General features: G+C 36.9%; 1 protein-coding gene across 22 annotated transcripts in view; it reads right to left on the reverse strand.

Annotated features, from left to right (window-relative positions):
• RYR2 (ryanodine receptor 2) overlaps positions 1–16,998 on the reverse strand; it is a 788,912-nt gene that overhangs the window by 91,369 nt on the left and 680,545 nt on the right. For 10 of the 22 annotated variants that reach the window (XM_063790296.1, XM_063790294.1, XM_063790292.1 and 7 more), the window contains 6 exons: positions 16,688–16,799; positions 13,521–13,617; positions 11,723–11,826; positions 10,116–10,167; positions 1,535–1,588; positions 254–277 (listed from right to left, as the gene is read on the reverse strand). In XM_063790296.1, coding sequence (XP_063646366.1) covers positions 254–277; positions 1,535–1,588; positions 10,116–10,167; positions 11,723–11,826; positions 13,521–13,617; positions 16,688–16,799 — 443 coding nt within the window. Of the gene's footprint in view, positions 1–253; positions 278–1,534; positions 1,589–10,115; positions 10,168–11,722; positions 11,827–13,520; positions 13,618–16,687; positions 16,801–16,998 lie in introns of all 22 variants that reach the window. The other 12 variants (XM_063790306.1, XM_063790311.1, XM_063790309.1 and 9 more) reach the window with 3 other exon arrangements.

Below are 16,998 nucleotides of genomic sequence, written 5' to 3' on the forward strand. Positions count from 1 at the left end.
CACAGTATACAGCTCAAAGTTAGCTGGAGGATAAAATTTCAAATTATGAGTCATTTAAATTGCAAGAAGAATAAACTTGTGTCAAAGGAAGGGATCCTGAAGAGACCAAATGCACTGGAGCTACAAACTTGTAGAAAGATTTTCAAGACCTCCTGTTCACAAAAGAATCCAAGATGTTGGGTCTAACAAAGGTAAATCTCACAAGAAACCGAAACTCAGACCCAGACAAATACACACATATATATAGTTTTACCTTGCTGCGTTGGGATCCTGTGACCTTAAGGAAGGATGAGGACAAGAAGCAAAATAGCAATAAACAATTGCTCTGAAGACAACGGATAGACTATAAATGGTGTGTACTTCAGAAAAACAATATTATTTGCTGCTCACAGCTCATTCTAAACTGACCTCACTTTCTTATCAATAAAGATGACTTTGAGAATAGAAAACATATACACTAGAAAAGATTATAGAAATCATACAGAAATTAATCTTATGGCATTTTTCTCAGCCAGCAATAGTCATGGGTTCCTCAAATTAGATTGTTTTTATATTTTTGACACATTGACTTCAATGCTGCAGAGAGGTTCATAACAAATGCATCCTGGAAGGTCACTGCTCTGAGCTTATTCATTCGCTAATACGTTTTTGTGGGTCCACTTTAATTAAAGACTCATTGCTGGCTACTGATATATTTCCAGACTTCTAGCTCAAAGTCCAGACATGTAAATTAAAAGGAAAAGAAAAAGAATCTAATTTCTATTTCCCTGCACTTAATTTCTTTATGAAAATTCTAAAAAAACAAAACAAAACAAAACAAAAAAAAAGAGCCAATAAACAAAAAAAGTGGTAGTTAGCAACAAGTAGCTTTTCCTCATAAAAAACGAAAGTACAGTATAAGCAAAGGGGGAAAATACTATTAACTTTCCTTTGGGCTAAGTAACATTAAGCAGCATTTCAAATTACGTAGGACATTTAAAAGCTGAGAGCATTTGAGAAAATAGTTGTAAACTACAATACAGTCCTAGGGATATATGGACTCCTACCTCATGCAAGCAAACTGCGTTGTGTGCCACTATCTGCATATGTACATGGAATGAGTGATCTAATTGGGCAGAAGTCTTTAAGGCCAAATCTTTAAGACTTCTATTCAGGAAAAAATATCAAACCAAGGGTTTAATGAAAAACTTGACATCATGTTGTTCTTCAATAAATATTTTCCTCACGTCTGTTGGAAATTCCAGACCACATCACTGAGATGAGACCAATTTGAAGCCGTCTCATCTCTGAGGGTTCTCAGGAACACTCATTCTGAACATATGTGCTTCATTATATTATTTAACTATCCTATGATCCTTGGTCTTAACTTCAGCAAATGTTAGGACTCAGGTTTGTCCATCCAGCTCTGACATGCAGTTCCTTGACACAATAAGCTGCAATAAGCCATGAAGCAAGAAACATAAATGTCAGTTATAAGCTATGAAACAATGTTTCAAGATAGAAAGAAAGGCAAATCCAGAAAGATCCATCTTACTTCAAAACTCTTCACTTCCTCTTCACCATCGTCATCTTCCTCATCATGACAACTCTGTACATTAAAAAAAAAAAAAGGAGACAGGAATATGTTGAGATTTTAGAAAGCGCAAAAGAACATTAGACATAGAAGAGCAAATCATTTGTATTAATTTATCATCAACCTGTTTAAACACGTGTAAGATAGAATGCTTAGATGACATAATCAATGAATTCATGACATGAAAATTATATATAGTGCTTTTACAAAAATAAAATATTAAATTACATATTTTATAGGTAACAGAGATAACTATGAGGTCCATATCATACTATACCCGCTACTTATTCATACATTTGCCTCATTCAAACCAACTGCAAACCTTAAAAGGATTTTCTCTTTTTTTTATGCTGCCATTGCAATGCACGAATACAGGCAAATATAATGACCATTAGTTAAAATTAGACCGGGCGAGCTGGCTCACCCCTGTAATCCCAGCACTTTGGGAGGCAGTAGCGGGCAGATCACCTGAGGTCAGGAGTTCCAGACCAGCCTGAACAACATGGTGAAACCCTGTCTCTACTAAAAATACAAATATTAGCTGGGCATGGTGGCGGGCACCTGTAATGCCAGCTACTCAGGAGGCTGAGGCAGGAGAATTGCTTGAACCCAGGAGGCGGAGGCTGCAGTGAGCCAAGATTGTGCCATTGCATTCCAACCTGGGTGACAGAATGAGACTCCATCTCAAAAAAATAAAATAAAGAAAAAAGAGTCTGAAAAATATATGCTTTTAATACATCTCAGCTGCTATTATTATTATGGTCTGTAGTATAATAGTGACCAAAAGAAACTGGTCATTAACCAATAGCTATAGTAGGAAGAACCCTACAGCTCATCAAAGTTAGATTGTTCCAACCCTTACACGTATTTCTGCTGCTTGGTAAGCATTCAGTGTTTCCATGGGGTGTATGAAGGCAGATAAAGAAATATAAGCTACAAATCATAAAAATATTTTTAATTCGGTGAGACACAGTACTCTGGGCATGGAGATGAACTGGGGATGGGAGGGAAGGTAAACAATGTGACCCTTCCACTCACTCCGTGATAAATTCTAAAAGGTTTGTCATATTCTTTCATTCATTCAATAAATATATACTACCCTTTCTGTTTATCATGATAGCACCACGCTTTCTGTTTATAATGATAGGCACATGAGCATAGTTTGCAAAGGAGGAAATAAAGGTGGGGACGCAGGCCTAGGACAGTTTCATTGTCTGGGTAATATGTTAAACTGCACATTTCATCACAAAAGCAAAGATGTTAATGATTCCCTCAGAAAGCAGGAAATGTTCTCCTTTGAGTTTCTGCTGCTCTGTCTCCCATGTTATTAGTTAGCCAGGATTTAAAAAATAAGAACTCATGAGAACTTTAGCAAAACAGATTTGGAAGGCAAATCTGCAGTCCTCCATCAATACATACTGTACATCTAATGTCGAAAACAGAGGAATTTTGCTTAGCTGCTCCTTAAGACTACCTATTCTAATATCTCCCATTATTCCCAATAATTAGCAGTGTGCATTAGTAAATAGGAGTAAAAAGAATAGGAATTTTATCAGATAACAAGCATGTTTACTCTCTGTGCAAATTAGAATACTAATATACAATGTCTCAAGGATACGAAATTTTACGTTTTCTCAAAGACATAATCTTCTATAAAAATTTCACTACCTTCAGAAACAGGAGAGACACAAGGTTTGAGATAAGGAATACATTCAGAAAAATTGTTATTTGGGATTATAATGATATGTTTTTAAGCCATAAAATTCATAAGCCATGTTTGCTTTTGTACAAAGGGATAATCCATTTAAAGCACTAGCTGAAAAAAAATTTTAACAAAAAAGTATTTTGAAATAAAATATTTTAACTGTTTTAAAAAAATCTTCCTAGGAAAATTTAATGAGATTTGCTCCTAATGAGGTTAAAATTTGTGATTTTTTAAAACTATTAAACCTGAATTTACTTGGTGTACAGACTGTATCTGACAAATTCACCAAACCTATAAAAACTACTTTAAACTTCTACTAATTAGCTTGAGAATATGCTAAGATCACACAAACAAAAAAGGTATCAGATTTCTAGCAGCTTTTGAATATACTGTAGAGAAACAGAAGGATTTACTGGAACAAAAGATATGTTCTTCAATAGCAAATGGCATCCACGTGACATAGATGATAATGCTAAGCAAATGGGAAGTTATATTAGACAGTCCTGTAGCAGGATTTGGCTTTCTGGATCAGAATGCTAAATTCTAGACAAGGAAGAGTCCTTCTTTTGCCAGGAAGGAAAAGGTGAATAAGCTAAATACATAAAGGGGCAGGTGTGGAATAAATAATTTCGAAGAAAATAAATAAAATGGAGGATATGTCAGATCATTCAGGTATCCACAACAGAATTCAAAACTGGCAGCACGAATACATAACACAGTAATGAGGGCTCTTCAGCTTGCCGGTATCTGCTGAAAATTTCATTCTGCCACAGAAGTATATTTCATGCATTCCTTAGTTGCCTTTCTGATTTGATAACTCCACAGAAGACTAAGGAATCAAAACCCAGAAACTTTCATTGTGGATTTAAATCTGACTAACAGAGAGCTCATGGGTGAGACAGAAGAGAGAAACTCATAAGAATGTGACCGCAGCATTTTATACTTTTAACCAAGAGAGAATGGAACACTAGGCATAACGATATGTATCTTAAATATTTTAAAAAGTTAATAAGAGAAGGAGGAGAACTAGGAGGAAAGGGTTCCCTTAGCTGGAAACTCAGAACAGCAGCAACATTGTTGAGTGTTTATTTTGTGATATCATGGCAGATATCTTCCTCCATACTGTTACCTTATTCAAATTGGTAAAACCACCGTTAGGGTGGAGCAGCTTCAAATAGTCCAAGAGGGATGACAGCTGGTAAAGAGACATTCTAAGGAGTCAAGCAGGGTAGGCATGCTGCAGACAAAGAGGGGTGGCAACAGCAAACCGATGGGATGCACTGAAGTTCTCCATAGGATTTTTTAAAGAGGAAGTATATATGATAGGAGTAGGAGAATAGAGTTTAGAATGAAGTGTGGCTGATGTAAAATGATTTTTCAAATTATCACCAAAGTTAAGGTCAACAAGGAGCAGTAAGCACATGATTTAGAGCAGATGCTGTACTCATCATAATAGAGAGGATGTGCAGAACCACTCATCAGCTCTTTCGTTTCAGAAAGAAGTGATTTTTGTAATACAGAAAAGTACCTAGCCAAGAGAAATGAAAATCATGACTCCAGCAAAATACCATTTCATACCCATTTGGTTGACGAAAGTCAGTAAGTCATATATCAAATATTGGAGGGGGTGTGGATCACCAGAATCTCTCTTAACCATTGTTGTTAAGAATGTCCATTGATGCATTAACTTTGGGAAACAGTATGACATTTGTTCCTTTATTTGAAAATGTGTACACCCTGTAGCTCTTGTAAAATAGGTGAAATGGATAAGAATAGGCATTCAATCCCTGTTCACATTAGCAAAAACACAGAGGTAATACAAAAGTCTATCAACAAAAAAGGTAAATGGATAAGCTCTGGTATATCTGCCCAAAGGGATATAACACAACGATCAAAACAAATGAACTCCAACAGCACACAAAAGTATGGAGGAATCTTAGAAAACACTATTAATCCAATAAGTAGAGCCCAAAAGATTACACATAGCATACTGCCCTTTTAAAAGTAACAAATTATATATATATATATGAAAATTTATCTATCTATATATAAATAAATGAAAACTACATGAAAAGAAAAGCAAGGGCATCTTGAGCACAAGGTTTAGAATGATGGTTTCTTTGTGTGGGGAGACAGGGTATAGGTTAATGAGAAGCCCATAGGATAACACGTAAATTCTCTAGGTTGTTTCTTGTCAGAAGTGGGTTTATGGGTAGTTACTACATTATTAGAAATGACTAAGTAACTTTTAAAAGTAGACACTAGTGGACTAACAATGAGCGTGTATCATGAATTCAGAGTTATCATTAACCCAACTCTGTGTTCCTAAGTTTAAAAAACAATTAAAACTGAAAAACAAAAACCTAAGTAAGATATAAATGATGCCTTCCGAGGGACCTGCAGTGGTGGAGGAAGACACATACAACAGTCTCTTAAAGTGAGTTCAAGTCTCAAGTATCAAGACTCAAAGCAAAAGTAACATCCGTGGATGCAGAATGACTGTTGGTAAACCGAGAAACCATGAAGGCCAAGTGAAAGTTCCAGACAACTGGGATGCCAATTTTTAAAATGAGGAAAGACAGCTTCCAAAAACTACCTGCTAGGAAGTTCGATATTAATAATCAACAGTAGTCTAAAATGGGTTATCAAGCAAATCACTGAGGAATACTCATCCATCTTTGGCAGTTTTACCAAAGTTAGAATTCGAGTTTAAGCAATCACAGTAACTAACATCTTGATTTCTTTCAGAATCTCATGAAAGGAGATGAGAAATACGAGTTTTATAAAAGTATGTTTAGATGGATTGAAAACAAGGTAGGTTAACCAGTCTGGGAAAGGGTATAAAAATTTCAGCTGCACACCACCAACTTAGATAAACAGAGAAATCAATCACACTTAAGTTTGTGGTTAACACAAATGGAAAGAGAGAACAGTGTATGACAGAATCAAATGTTAGAAAGATTTCAGCCTGGGGCAATGGTCTGACTTGAATTATAGAAATGATGACATATACTTAATTAAAAAATTAAAAGTCAACAGTATAATACAGGATAGCTGACATGACCTGGCTGAAAATTTAATGCATTCTTGCCATTGATGGCAAATGTATAAGATCCTAAGGCAGTGCAAGTGAGGGTACAGTTCCCATACATACTACACAAGTGAGGTCATAACTGGAATACCGTGTTTGATTAACTTCTGGGTGGCACATATGAATATACTGGAGAATGTGCCAAGTGTAACAAACTGCGTGGTGCAAGCTGGACATCCCTGAGTTACATTAAACAATAAAATGAATATGATTATTTAATTATGAAGGGGAAAATTTGAGATAAAGAGTCAACAAGGTAGCCCTCCTCAAATATTTGACCATCTATCAAAAGAAACTAGATTTAGCTTTAGGATCCAACAAAATCAATATGGAGGCAAATTCAGTTTCACTCACAAGGAAGAACTCTAACAATCAGAAACAACCTATTCTTAAATCAAGAGCTTCTACCTATTCTCAAACCAGGAGCTTCTACCTGTTCAGCCCACTTCGATTCTTCAGCTGCAGAGAACACCCAGGCTGGGGGCTGCTCTACAATCTCTTCCTCACCTCCCTCTTTCTTCATTTCCTTACAAGCCACCTCCTAGCAACATACAAACCTGCTTTGATCTACTGTTCTCAACAAGAGTCTGGCAGAAATCTTCACCCTTGATGAATCTAACTTCCTGGCTTCTCAGAATTTGCATTTGGTTCTGAGAATTGCTAGTTGTCCTCACACAGCCAGGGGGAGCATTACTGCTACAAATTCATAGACAACAGCCTAAAATAAACCAGGCTTCCTTCACAGTCCGTGAGTCCTATTTTAATTTCTAGCCCATGTGCCATGCCAATTGCCACGATGTCTCTTTCAGTGCTTCTCTCTCTCCTCCAGCCTTCCTTTGCTTCTCTCTCTCCTCCAGCCTTCCTTTATAGACTTCATCAAACACTTAGGTGTCAGCAGATGACTGTCCTTTTGTCTTCAGAGAGAGAGCGAGCAAATAACCTTAAAAGGAAACATTTCCAACCTCCCATTATCCTGGCAGCCTTCCCTTCTTCCCTTTGTATCTTTTATCCTTTTATCTTTTTTTTTTTTTTTTTTTTGAAACGGACTCTCACTCCATCGCCCAGCCTGGAGTGCAGTGGTGCAATCACGGCTCCCTGCAACTTTCCACCTCCCAGGTTCAAGCAATTCTCCTGCCTCAGCCTCCTGAGGAGCTGGGATTACAGGTGTGCACCACCGTGCCTGGCTAATTTTTGTATTTTTAGCAGAGACGGGGTTTCACCATGTTGGCCAGGCTGCTCTCAAACTCCTGATCTCAAATGATCCATCCGCCTCGGCCTCCCAAAGTGCTGAGATTATAGGCGTGAGCCACCGTGCCCAGCCCTATCCTCTTATCTTTTAACCCAGTGTTTATTAAACTATGTGTTTCAGCTCATCAATCAGACATAAAAACAATTTAGTGATTCATGATAAAATAAAAACAACTCTTTGTTTAAATAGAATGGAAAAGTTCAGACCACATTGCTCATAGGAAGAGTAAAATTTCGTGAAACTTTTCTTTCATGGCATATATTTTTATGTTACTTTAAACATACAGTTTTATGTTTCTATAAATATACAGTTGGCCCTCCATTGATTCTGAATCCATGGAGTCAACCAACTGTGGATAGAAAATATTTGGAGAAAGTAAAATGGGTGATTGTGTCTGTACTGAACATGTACAGATATTTTTCTTATCATTATTCCATAACAATATGATAGAGTTGAACAACTATTTACTTGGCATTTACATTGTATTAGGTATTATAAGTAATCTAGAGATGATCTAAGAATACAGGAGGATGTGTGTAGGTTACATGCAAATACTATGCCATTAGTCAGGGATTTGAGCATTCTTGGATTTTGATACCCCACTGGGGGTCCTGGGACAAATCCCCCATGAATACTGAGAGATGACTGTACCGGGTAAGTGTATTTCTTGCTGTAGGTTAGAGTTTAAAATAAATTAGAAAGCCATGGCTTTTCCCTTATGTCCTGTAACCTGTCTTCTCCAGCAGGCCTCATGGACTCCAGACCTCACTTCACAAATGATTCCCTTTCCTATTCTGTTGGCTCCTTCTCACCAGAATATATGTGTGCTTAGATGGCTCTCTCTTTAAAAACAAGCAAACAAATGGCAAACAAACAAAAATAATCTCCTTCAACCTCACAATTCCAGCTAGATATTTATTACCTTATATCTTTCTGTTCCCTCTCAATCTTTGCAATGAAGAAACAACTATACTATTTCTGTTCACATCTGAATCACTACTTACTTTCTCACACTACAGCATGTCCCCACTCCATGGCCCCTCTCCACAATCCGCAGAAGCTGTTCTTACTCTGCTTATGTGATATACATGAAATAAATCTGGAGATTTTCAATCCCTTACCTTGCTCAACCTCACAGCAGAACATGATTTTGGTGACCACACACTCAGTCCTATAGCTTCTAGCTCCTATGTTAGCTCACACTTAAGGTTCTCTCCAACTTTTTTACGAGCTCCTTTCCTTCTAACCATCTTTTAATGTTCTGTGTCCTTACAGGCTAGGTCCTAGGCCTCCTCCTCTCCTCATGCTGTCATCTCTTCCTGGATAAGATCATCTACTCCTACGGCTTCTAATGCTGATAAATTCCAAGTCTATATTTATAAGCCTTACCTGAGATACTGAATGTCAGACATGAATGTCTAATTGCATGTTTGACGTCTCCACTTAGATGTCTCACAGGCATCTTTAACACATCCACAATTTACTTTGCCTTCTTCTCTCTTCACTCCAGGCCTGTAATTATTCTGGTGCTGCCATCTCAGTACATGGTACCCAAGTGAGAAGCCTTAGCAAAACCCTGACTCCACTTTTATCCTCAATTTATCCACTTGTCAAGAGGAGTAAATGATATAAACACTCAGTAAATACTAAGCTGTACTATTTTTGCATGGCCAACTCATGGTTCAACAGCCAAAGACTTCCTTAAGCAGACCTCACTACTATGCCATGGGACCTGTTCCCAATACTCCTAAGAGTTTCTTGACATGGTTTGGCTCTGTATCCCCACCCAAATCTTACCTCGAATTGTAATCCCCAAGTGTCAAGGGAGGGACAAGGTGGGAGGTGATCGGATCATGGGGACGGTTTCCCTCATGCTGTTCTCATGATAGTGAGTGAGTTCTCACAAGATATGATGGTTTAACAGTGTTTGACAGCCCCCCACTCCATTCTCTCTCTCTCTTGCCTCTATGTAAGATGTACCTTACTTCCCCTTTGCCTTCCGCCATGATTATAAGTTCCTGAGACCTCCCCAACCATGTGGAACTGTGAGTTAATTAAACTTGTTTCCTTTATAGATTACCTAGTCTCAGGTAATTCTTTATAGCAGTGTAAAAATGGATGGATACATTTCTCTACCATTAAATTCATCAGAGTTTTTCTACAACCGTTTGCTTAAACGTTATCTTCCCCATCAGACAAAAAACTCCACAAAGGTGTAGTGTGTGCCCTTCTTTCTTCTTCACATGTTATCTCCAATATATTGATGTCCAGCAAATATTTGTTGAATGAATGAATGTTTAGAAAAAGTTATGGCTCCTCATAAACAAAATGTTTAAGTAGGAAACAATGATGACCTGCCATGGAATTTAGAACGGAGATCCATGCTACAAACAAAAAGTTGAAATTAATGAAATACACAGATTCTTATCCTTTTCAGATGAAAGTTACTTCCCTTTATTAAAATTAAACATGAAAATCAGGAAGGATACTTATTTACCTTTGCCATAATATCTGCATAGGCCATATATAAAAAATCTTCCTCCAGTTTGCTGGGGAAAGCAAGAAGAAAACATCAGTGTTTAAGCAGAAGGCTAGGCACATGCACACGTATCATCGCTGCTTAAAATAACCTTTGTTCTTTTTCTAACAAGTATACCTTTTTAAAATTAAATGAACACAAAACTAAGACAATATTAGGATATTCAGAAATATCCTGAAATCAGAAAGCAAAGATCCCGGGGATCCTAAATAGCTGTCCCATCTTACCTTACAGAAGGGCCTTCAATTCTCACAAAATAAACTGTCTTTTGGTTTACATACAAACGTAATAATTTTAATTTTCTTCAGACTACAAAACTTGAAACAAGCAAACTTAAATGAGGTGGGGGCTTTTGACAGAAGTGAAATTTGACATTTGATGGAAAGATTCCCCAAATTATGATATGACAATTAAAAAACAAGATGGCCATAATAATGATCCCTAAAAATTAAGAAAGGTTAAAATATGTTTATTATCTTCTTTTTGAGAAGCATGGAAACCATGACTATGTGAAGAAAAGTTTCCACCAAAAATATACCTAAAATTTGCAAAGTTATTCCAGCAGTTTTAAACTTCAGCCATGAGAAAAATTCACTTATGAGAAATACCTCATTACCTGACAATGCCAGACAGAGAGTTGCTCTATGCTTAGGAATGAGATGATTTTGTTAGTTAGGAAATAATAAGAGAGAGAGAAATAGTGAGAGAAAGGATAGATCACATTAGCTAAGAGGGAGAAATGTACATTATTATGGCAGGCAAAGAGGTCAAATGAACTCTTCTGAGGAGATTCATGTGGATATGAGTTTATAATTAAATTACATCCCAAATTCTGCAGAGAATGGGAAAGGCCTGGGGGCAAAACAGGCTTTCTTTCCCATTGCAGGGCAGCAGATAAAGGTCCTCTAGCCTCTGCTATGTCCCATCTGCACAGCCAATTTATGCATTGCCCTAAGTAATGACAGATGCTGAGCACATTTTGACGATCAGGCCTACCAGTGCATTTCTTATGTAACTTCAGAGAGGTTTGCCCTTTGTGGCTTTGGTGAATTCATATGACTAAGGCTGCAGAAGACAAGAAAAATGGGCAATGCCCTTGAAATAGATCTCAGAGATACCTCCAAGTTGAGGTGATGGCTCACTTAGCCTCTAGAGGTTTCCTAAGACCCACTGCACAATGGAGACACTATCTACCCAGAAAATTTGGGGTCACCATCGGTCTCCATACACTTGCGGCACTGGAATTTGCTTTGGTTCTTTTGTTTTATTTATAAAGTTTGTTTGTGATAAACAGAAAAACCACTTCATAAGAAGAATCAGAATCAACTACATCATTAATTACAAAGTTGTTAAGAAAAACTAGAACTAGTAGGTAGTTGCTGAAGCCTAAAATTGAATGAGTGTCAGTCCCTAGGTACATGCCAGGCTGGTTGTTATCTTTGAACAATTCTCTCTCCTAACAACAACAAGATGAACTTAAAACATGAACACATGGCACAGACTACTCAGACACGGGTGTCTTTATTTGCTCCTCCTATGTCTCATAGGAACCCTCCCAACCATACCATTTCTCTGTTAAAGCTGTCCGACTAAACAGAAGGATCAGCTGATGTAGAGGATCAACTCTCTTAGTGCCTTCATCTTCTTCTGGAGGTTCAGCCCCAGGTTTCTGCAAAAAAGTCAAATTTATACAATGTCACATTAAAAAAAATGTTCACTCAAATCCAAAAGCAATGTGAAGGACAGCAATGAAGAATAAAAGGAATGCGAACGTTCCTCCTTCCCTGTTGTGGGGTGTGTGTGTGTGTGTGTGTGTGTGTGTGTGTGTATTTTATATGCATTATACATGCTATATATGTATATATGTGTGTATGTGTATATAAAAGCTTGTATGTATATGTGTTGGATGTAAGTGTAAATATGTAATATACATGCTATAACATATATAAATGTAATATAATATGCTAGATATCTGTTACATTACCATTGTAAAATTATGCAGCTCAAAACAGAGATATTTAATAATTTGACCAAAAATTAATATGAGCAGGGATAACTTATATCATTTAAAAAATACCAAATGCCATTCTTATAAGCATTTTCATAACTCAAAGTATATTTGCTGCATGGATTTTAGCTTTAGGGAGGACTCGATTTACAAATATTTGCAATAAAATCCTGAGTCACCCCAAGTGTGAAAATTTAGTTCCCATAGCAGTGCAAATTGCTTATAAAGTGGAATATTTTCTTCGCTTACACACAGCATGATACGTAAATAATACTAAATGAGTTAATGCTTGAACCACTTATACATTTTTTCTTATTTTCAGTTACTTTTAAAACTTAAAAAATATTTTTTTTTTACTATCGGATAGAACTTTAATAGCGAGGAAAATTATTAAGCATTTTTATTGGCAGAATTCAATTACATCCAACTTTTTGTTGAGTTCTATATCTCCACTGACTTAGCCACGGAAACTAATTTTCTCTGTACATGAATGGTGTTCTTCCCTGTAATCAAGCCTTAATGTGGATAATGGGCAGATTTCCACAAGATATCCAATAGTCTACACATTTTTATTCTAAAGACAGATAAAATTCATTTTAAAATATGGGGACAATCAAGATTAGGCTTTTAAGAATTAGATTAATTTATCCATTATATTCCCTAATAATCTGTGAGTTAAAAAATAACTTTACACAAGATGTCTTTATCTTGGGAATCATGAAGCCTCTGACTAGTCTGCCAAGTTTTGAGATGGCTTGTAAATTTTGTTGAGAAGATGGCTTTTGCCAGATATTTAAATGGGTCCATGACTTAGAAAAGATGATACTGACCGCTGTTCTGTGCTGAACTCACAAGCTCTTTATCAGCACAGTCCGGTGAAAATTCTACTTCTCATGCTCCACATTTACCATGTGTTCAGTCTCCTGTGTTCAGTCTATCATTCTCTGCCCTGTTGATTTCTAAAAACCAGCAATTTTTTGTTTACCTTCTACTTAATTTAGGTGGATAACTTCTTGACAGTTCAGTCTTTTATAGTCTATCCTGGTTCTCAGGTGTTTATAGGGGCTTTGAGAAGGAATTTAAAAGAAAGACTAAATCATGTTTAATTAATAATACTTTTATATTATTCATTTTAAATTCTCAACCCCTTGATGTTGATGAGATCTCTTGGAAATGACAAGAGCACATTTTCCCGTAAGCATTGAATGCAGTAACAATTAAGATTTAAAAGTTTCCTAATACCCATATACTGTAATGATATTTTTTCCTTCAATGTTCTATAATGACTGCTCACACCAACATCGCTGCACCAAGCCCAGACCCTCTTTCATCTTAGAACCCCATTAAAAACATACTGCTAAATCTTCTATCAGTTTATCTTCAAAGTAATGTTCTTCTGTTTCAATCCAAGACTTTTCATATCCCTGAAGAAAGAGATTGACAGCCCGATGCCTGAAAGGTAAGCACAATTTCAGAAAAAGGGTGTTTAGAAAATAAGTTGAAATTGTATTGAGTAGTGCTTTATTACTAGATTATCTGTGCACTGAAAGTGTAAAATAGAAATAAATTCTCTATTCTTGACTGTCCTCCTGAAAGACAATGCCTCTTGCAGCAAACATAGCACACAGTGACTTGCATTTCAATCCTGGCTCAGTCATTTCCAAGCTTTGTAACATTGGTCAAGTGACTCGACTTTCCCAAATTTCAGTTTATTCCTTTATAAAACTAGGATAACTCCAACCACATTTCAGTTTTGTAAGCCTTAAAATGAGATAAAGGATGTAAATCGCATTGGTTAGATGTTCATTAAATGACTATTATCATATAACATGTCTCTCAATAAGCAATGTAATCAGTGTCAATAGAGGACTTAGTCTCTGTTCAAGCAAACATTAAAAAACAAATGGATGGCCCTGAGGATTCCAAAACAAAAGGTATTAAGTGAACTTTATGGGAGTACATACTCAAAGATTAAACCCTGCACTACTTATCATAAATGGCCGCCTGTGAAAAAAGACCAGTGCAGATGAGAAGAATCAGTGGAATTCATGATGAAGTTAGTAAGAGATGTGGATAAGATGTCAATGTAAGAAAGAATAAAAGAATGTCATGAAGGGAACATCATAAAACAACAACAGATGTGATAGAATGAGAGACGGTGCCATTGCAGGATGGAAAGCTGAGCTTTATGATAACAAATTGGGTTAAGGACTCATGAGACGTAACAGTTAGACAGGTTTATGAAGGGCCTTGGAAATCAGAGGGGGCAACTGCCAATGCAGCCGGAACTGCTAGAAATCATCATACATTCTTGTATGTGAGAGAGGCATGCCAAAGCACAGACTCAGCCTTCTGGGTTCATCAGAGTCACCTGCGTAGCTTTTAAGTAGCACACATGCTGGGCTCTCACTGAAATTCTAATTTAATAAGTTGAGGCTTGAATACTTTTTAAACGAGTTTAAGTGTGTTTCTTAAAAGCACCAGGTTGGCGAACCATTGGAATAAAGGATACCATTTTGAAAATGACATTTTGGAGAGGATGGAAGAACTCTATGACATCACAGAAACTAACTCAGAAACCACTGCCATCAACTTGATATGAGGCAAGGAACAAGCGACTTGAAGAGGTGGTGATGGAGGGAAGGATGGGAATGTGAAGTAGTTCAAAGGGAAACTGATGAAATCTGGGCAATGACAGTATAGGAGTAACCAAAAAGAAATGATAATGTGAATTCAAAGTTAATATTCTTTTTTTTTTTTTTTTGCTTTCATTACTTTAAGTTCTGGGATACATATGCAGAACGTGCAGGTTTGTTACATTAGGTATACATGTGCCATGGTGGTTTGCTGCACCTATCAACCCATCCTCTAGGTTTTAAGCCCCACATGCATTAGGTATTTGTCTTTTAATACTCTCCCTCCCATTGCTCCCCACCCCCTAACAGGCCCCAGTGTGTAATGTTCCCCTCCCTGTGTCCATGTGTTCTCATTGTTCGACTCCCACTTATGAGTGAGAACATGTGGTATTTTATTTTCTGTTCCTGTGTTAGTTTGCTGAGAATGATGGTTTCCAGCTTCATCCATGTCCCTGCAAGGGACATGAACTCATTCTTTTTTATGGCTGCATAGTATTCCATGGTGTATATGTGCCACTTTTTCTTTATCCAGTCTATCATTGATGGGCATTTGGGTTGGTTCCAAGTCTTTACTATTGTGAACAGTGCTGCAATAAACATACATGTGCATGTGTCTTTATAGTAGAATGATTTATAATCCTTTGGGTATATACCCAGTAATGGGATTGCTGGGTTAAATGGTATTTCTGGTTCTAGATATTAAGGTTAATATTCTATCTGACCAAAAGGTGACAGCATAATTGAGTCAGAGAATTGAGAAGTAGCACATTTGAGGAGGATGCTAATACATTTTAGACCCAGTGAGTGTGACATGATGGCAAGAAATACAGCTGTCTTAGCAAAAGGGAAAAGTATGATGTTTCCTCTATTTGTTTTGCTTATGTTTCTTTTTTTTCTTTGCCTTATACATTCACTCAAACTCTTACTGAATGTCAATGTACAAGTCACTGTTCTAGGTGCTGAAGAAAGAAAATGGAACAAAACTAGTACAGGATCTCAAAGTCTGAATCAAAGAGACAAATAGCCTTAATACTGTAGGAAAGTGGCATGATGTGCAAGGAGTAGAAGGGCATGGCTTGGTCAGAGATGTTCCACAAAAGAGATGTAGCTGAGCTGAGTCCTGTTTCTGAGACATAGAGGTGATGCAATTTGTATAAACTTCAGAGTGGGAAAGAGCATAGTTTCTCAGAGAACTCCAAGGTGACTGAAATGGTACCCTGGACCACCTAAGCCAGACATGAATGTACCAGGCTACTTCTCTATTAAGTATGTCTGCTCTATGTCTAAGAGAAGGTTGACGGGCCTGTCAAATCTTTTTACATTATTCCCATAAGTCAGTTCTTTTCCCCTAATGCTAATAATTACAAAAATAATAATAATGACTAACATTTATCATGACATAAACCTACTAGCTCACTTCTAAGCACTCTGTATACATCAACCCATTAAATAATCTGAACAACTCTATAAGGCTGATCCCATTATGATACAGATGAGAAAATTCGCCAGTAAATAACTTGACCAATGTCATGGGGCAGAGAAGTTGGGAGGTCAGAATTCAAATCAAGACAAGTCTGACGCCAAAGAATGATTCAGATCATGGTCTGATTCAAATCCAGGACAAAGAAAGAACTCCCAATGACTCTCTCTTGCCTCACATAGTTGAGCAGATATTCCTCAGTAAGAGTCATTTAATATTTACATTAAAGACCACAGTTCTCTGAAAATATCCAACAAAATTAGTCAAGTTTTATGTAGAAGAATCAATAAAGCTTTTCCATCCTTCTCTTGGACTATTTTACCCCTATTAACGTAGATTCTAAACACCTGTCACTTATTAGGAAAAAATAACATTGATCTATTACAAAAAATAAAATAATTCTGACCTTGGCAGATTATATAAGGGGGCCATCCGGAAGCAGGCTACAACAGCCCTTTTCCTCTGCTTAGAGAGTAGTTTATGCCATACAGCCTTTTTAGATCTCTGAGGATGCTCCACCTGAGGTAGAATGACACAAATAAATATTTACACCCCAAACTACCTTCAAAAACAAATAAATATTTACACCCCAAACTATCTTCAAAAATATAGTATTAAACTGTTGCCCCTCTTAAGTAATCTATATTTGGAATTCCAATTCCAAAAGTACCTTAAGATTATCATGAAGAAGTCCATATCCTAAAAGTTACCCAAAGA

The sequence above is a fragment of the Pan troglodytes genome, chromosome 1 (assembly GCF_028858775.2).
Source record: "Pan troglodytes isolate AG18354 chromosome 1, NHGRI_mPanTro3-v2.0_pri, whole genome shotgun sequence".
Taxonomy (NCBI): domain Eukaryota; kingdom Metazoa; phylum Chordata; class Mammalia; order Primates; family Hominidae; genus Pan; species Pan troglodytes.